The sequence below is a fragment of the Silurus aristotelis genome (genome assembly GCF_946808225.1).
Source record: "Silurus aristotelis genome assembly, chromosome: 2".
In the NCBI taxonomy this organism is placed as follows: Eukaryota; Metazoa; Chordata; class Actinopteri; order Siluriformes; family Siluridae; genus Silurus; species Silurus aristotelis.
Window position 1 is genome coordinate 38,628,160 of NC_139575.1, and position 5,348 is coordinate 38,633,507.

The window sequence follows — 5,348 nt, forward strand, 5'->3', positions numbered from 1 at the left end:
TTATTCCATTCTTTCTTTTTCTTTTCTCTATTCCTTCCTTTTCTTTCTCGCTCACCTCAGAATACTCATAATAATACTGCATCATTAATCATCTACAGACTCCGCCCCCAGGCTACAAACCACACCCCCAATACACTGTTTATTATTGTGTGATTGCTCTTTTGCGTGTGTTTATAAATAACTGTGACATGAGCCTTCATTCCCCGAGACGTGTTCACGTTAAACAGGAGGAAACGTCTCGCCCCGAGCAGGTCTCAATAATAATCATCATCATTATCTGCCTGGGCTCTGTGGACGTGTGTAAACATCAGCGTTTGTTGGTGTAACTTTAAAAAGTGCCTTAGAGTCACTAATGAAGAATTAAAAGCTCCGCCCCCGGTGTGGGCGTGTCTCCAGGTGATGAGTTTAAGGTGAAGGTGAACTGATGTGGGAATAATAATAATAATTAAACACTATTTAACCTTTTTTTCTTTCTTTGGTTTGGTTTTTATTGCGCTTCGCATCATAGCCGCTTTCTATTCGCTCTTTTGTGGTGGTAAACCAGTTACAGTGTTTCTGCAGGAGCTCAGATCCTCCTCACACCATTCCGTTCAGGTTCACACCTTCTCCTCCTCCTCCTCCTCCTCTTCCTCCCCCTCCTCCCCCTGCAGCAAGTATTATCCTTATTACTATTATAATCATTGTTACTATTATCTCTTATTATTATTATTATTATTTTGATGATGATGATGATGATGATCATCAGACTGACTGTTTGGCTCTCAGACGCTCAGCTGCAGATACGCTTTAATCCTCTCCTTTATTCCGTGCCCTTGTATACCGTTACTGTATTTCTAGACAAGTGATTTTTTTGTAAAGGAAAAAACAAATAAAGGCTTCATTGTAGAAGAAAATGTCTCCTCTGTCTCTGTCTCTCCCTCTGTCTCTCTCTCTCTCCCCCTATCTCTCTCTCTCTCCCCCTGTCTCTGTCTCTCTCTCTCTCTCTCCCTCTGTCTCTCTCTCTCTCTGTCTGTCTCTCTCTCTCCGTCTCTGTCTGTCTCTCTGTCTCTTTTTCTCTCTCTCTCTTTCTCCCCCTCTTTCTCTCTCTCACTCCCTGTCTCTCTCTGTCTCTTTCTCTCTCTCTCTCTCTCCCCCTCTCTGTCTCTTTCTCTCCCTGTGTGTGTGTGACTGCACGTGTACGGTTCTCACACATTAACAGGTCACATTTGTGGTGATTTTGCTGAAGATCTGAGAACGTTGCATTTTTCACATAAACACCATGTTTGACCTCTGAACTATTTTTTGGGTGAAATGTGATTTTCTCAGATCTTCAGATTCACACGGTACATTTGGGAGGTCACAAGTAACACAGGGGTGCACTTAGTTTAGTGCTGAAGTCTATGTAACTGTCTGCACCACGCTGTACTCTAATATACTGTACAATTCTATACAACACTGCAAGAGGACAAAACTAAGTGCACCCCTCAGATACGTCTGGCCTCCCAAATCTACAGTGTGGATTTGGTGAAGATCTGAGATCTTTTTTCACCCTGATTGTAGGTGAGGGGTTTGTTCACCTTTGTGCTTTTGGGGTGAAAAAAAAAATTACTTGGATATTCACTAAATTCACACTGTTTGTGAGGTCAATAGTAACACAGGGGTGTACTTAGTTTTGTCCTCATCATTCAGAGCTGCGACTGGAGCAGAGTGAAGTAAACACTAGTGTAAAGTATTAGAGTGAATACAGAGTAAAGTGCAGGTTCATTCCACACACAAGTTAATAAAGAACTGAGAACATCACGTGTGTGTGTGTGTGTGTGTGTGTGTGTGTGTGTGTGTGTGTGTGTGTGATAAACTGCTCAATACAATTCACTATACTGCATCTCAGCTATGGAAGAGGATTGTACAAAACTAAGTGCACCCTTGTGTTAGTCCTGACTTTTTGTAATACAGGGTGTGAATTTGGTGAAGATCTGAGAAGGTCAGATTTGTTAAATAGGTAAGTGCTTCTTCTCCTTTGTGTTGTGCTGAAAAAATATAAATATTCTTAGAACTTCATGCTACGTTGAGGAGCTCAAGAGTTACACAGGGTGCACTTAGTTTTGTCCTTTGCCGTTGCAAGAGAATCGCGTTTATACCACGGTATAGTATTGTATAGGATAGTGTGGAACAGATAGTGAGGACAAAACTAAGTGCACCCCTGAGATACTCTTAACCACCCTAATATACTGGGTGAATTTGGGGAAAGATCTGGTCACATCTTCACTCCTAAATGTCTCCAGGGTCAACCTTTGTGGTGTTAACTAGAAAAATGTGACATTCTCAAATTTTCAGCAGATTCACACCACATGTTTGTGAGATCACAAGTAACTCAATTTTGTCCTGCCCTTCTATCCACGTGACTACGCTGTGCTGCACTGTGTGTGTTCTAGTGTAATAAAGTTTTATAAATAAATACAGCAGTTGAGGGAAGTGAACAGATCTGCTGAAGGAAGTCAGTGACTGGAAGTTCATGCAGGTGCAGTGTGATGTGTTACAGGGCAGAGGCTCTGGGTTCAGGCTGATGGGTGCAGGAAGCTGATTAGAAAATGCTACAGTGAAGAAATACATCGTACGTGGACTTTTTAAATTACAGAAAAACAGAAAAATAATCGACTTCAAACAAAAACTCTGAATTTTATTCCAGAGAAATAATTCTGTAGGAAAAACAATCAACTTTATAAACTTTTAAAATTCTGTCCACATTTTATTCACAGACACCACAGTTAGAACAGCTACGCTACAGAGGTTAGCCATGTCTCTCTCACACACACACACACACACACACACACACACAGTGTAACCAATGCGATCATCTTTGGCCATCAATCAGTTCAACTCAAAACTTAAAGTCTAAAAATGAAAAAAAAAAAATCTGCACAGGTTGAAGAGGAAGAGCTGATCCTAAACAGAGGTATTTATCTCTCTCTCTCACACACACACACACACACACACACACACACACACACACACACACACACACACAGAGTTAACAGCTGAGAAGTGTGTTGATTTTTTTGCATGTAAAGGATCCTGCATAGTTGATTGGTTTAGAATCTCACACTCAAAGGCGTTTCAGTTTGCAGTCGTGACGATAATCAGTCCGAGTTCTGGTTCTTCTCCAGGGGCGAGAGCAGGAGCTCTGTGCCTACAGGGGGCTCTAACAGGGGCATTACACAGGGATCATTCTTCATCCCTACATAGTGCACTTACAGAGGAACTCTACATTCAGCATAAACACTCTAAAATCATCTCTGGGTTCAGAACTTCACCCCTACCCTGCGTAGTGAAGATAAACGAGTGTAAAGTAACAAGTGACATGAACATTTTGCCCTGCGTAGGGCACGAGGTGTACAGAGGTAGGTCCAGTCCATGAGCACTTCACACACAAAACATTACACATCTAAACAGGTAACACACACACACACAGGGACATGAACATCTGCATCAGATTGGAACTGATTATTGGGACATGTCTAATCAAAAAGTGACTCTGACCTACATGACCTTCAGAAAAGAAACATTCAAGTACAAGCGCTCTCACACACACACACACACACACACACACACACACACAATAAAATCAACTTCAAGTTTCAGAACAAGGTCCAGTGTGAGTCTACAGCACCGATACACAGCAGCTGAGGGATATTACGGTCTCACACACACACACACAGAGTGAGATGTTTATATTTGTATGTATAAACTGTAGTATTAAATGAATGAGGCTGAAACGTCTCGTGTTAAAGCTCAAATAACTGAAGCACTTATTAAACTCTACACTGCAACACAAGGCCAAGCCCCCCCTCCCCCTCTCTCTCTCACACACACACACACACACACACACACACACAGCAGCACAAACTTAAATACAAATATAAATTATGTCAATTCCACAGTGATTCAGGTCTTATGTAAACATACTGACAAAATTTGAAATGACGATGCGCTCGCTCAAACACCCCCCCCCCCCCCCGGTCACATGACCTGCACCCGTCTACTTTAAAATAGTGTCATAAAATACAATCTAAAACACAGCCTGATTTACGCTACAAGTATGGGGTAAAACCAGTTTACATCAGCGCCCCCTGGTGGTCATTATTAATCCAACAGCTCAGCACAGGAATTCACATAAAGTCTAATATAGACAGTCTGAGGGACAGGGGCAGAGGCCGTCTGAGGGGACAGTCTCGCGGACAGGGGCAGTCTGAGGGGACAGTCTCGCGGACAGGGGCAGTCTGAGGGGACAGTCTCGCGGACAGGGGCAGTCTGAGGGGACAGTCTCGCGGACAGGGGCAGTCTGAGGGGACAGTCTCGCGGACAGGGGCAGTCTGAGGGGACAGTCTCGCGGACAGGGGCAGTCTGAGGGGACAGTCTCGCGGACAGGGGCAGTCTGGGGGGCAGGGGCAGTCTGAGGGGACAGTCTTGCGGACAGGGGCAGTCTGGGGGGCAGGGGAGTGGAATATCTATGCTACATTTCCTTATGGATTTTTATACAGATGTTTGTTGTAAACAATTTCCACTACATGAGGAGGAAGTCTCTCACACAAGAAGTCACTCAGGTAAGATTTCAGGTGTAGACAAGCTCCACCCACACGGTCTGACTGACAGGTAAAACAGGAACTCCGCCCCTTACAGGGTCTTTTTTCTGTTCGTTTACATTCCTTTGTTTTGCGCCTAAACAGTCTGAACGAGTTCATAAGAGAAATCAGTGAGCGGAGAATCTGATCGTCTCGTCAATCGATTAGGTCCAGAAACGTCACACACAAAGCCACAGTTCCTCACGTCTACGTCAGTAATCAGAATAAAAACAATCATTGGAAAATAAAATAAGAAAATGGCATATATTTAATAACAGCTCTGTGATGGGGTTCAGTGAATACAATCACGTCTCTTCTCATTTCCTCTTCACGTCTCCTCCCTGACTTTGGTTCGTCTCTGAAAAAGAGGAAAAAAACAAGTCCAGCGACAGGAAGTCGATATTTTATCTACAGCGCCAATAGATTTTCTGTTAGAAGCAGAAATTCTTGAAATTCTGCATATTAAGGGAGTGAATAAATTAAAGAGTGTATATATAAATGTGTGTGTGTGTGTGTGTGTGTGTGTGTGCGAGTGCGAGTGAAATGTTAAAATGGACAGAGCAGACGTGAAAAAGAAAGATCACAGAGAGGAGGGAGGAAGGTGAAGGGAGGAAGATTACCTGAGAAAGCGAGCTGCAGGTGAGGAGGAAGAGCCGCCTGAACACCTGACTGCAAGCTCTTGAACAGGTCTGAGATACAGAGAGAGAAATAAGGAGACAGGAGGAACGAGAGGAAGTGAATAAACGTAGG

The 5,348-nt window shown here is 43.3% G+C and overlaps 2 protein-coding genes across 4 annotated transcripts in view; one reads left to right on the plus strand and one right to left on the minus strand.

The window, feature by feature from the left end:
• Positions 1–893, plus strand: part of LOC310718022 (myosin-10) — a 34,924-nt gene extending 34,031 nt beyond the window's left edge. For all 3 annotated transcript variants that reach the window (XM_083526508.1, XM_083526507.1, XM_083526509.1), the window contains one exon: positions 1–893. This exon is cut by the window's left edge and continues 1,817 nt beyond it. The gene's annotated coding sequence lies outside the window, so the exon portion shown is untranslated.
• A 1,742-nt stretch (positions 894–2,635) lies between these two features.
• ubn2a (ubinuclein 2a) overlaps positions 2,636–5,348 on the minus strand; it is a 9,825-nt gene continuing 7,112 nt past the window's right edge. Inside the window, exons 12-13 of the mRNA XM_083561976.1 lie at positions 5,219–5,347; positions 2,636–4,956 (exon numbers count right to left, since the gene is read on the minus strand). Of these exons, the coding sequence (XP_083418102.1) occupies positions 4,916–4,956; positions 5,219–5,347 (170 nt within the window). The 3' untranslated portion in view covers positions 2,636–4,915. The remainder of the gene's footprint in view (positions 4,957–5,218; position 5,348) is intronic.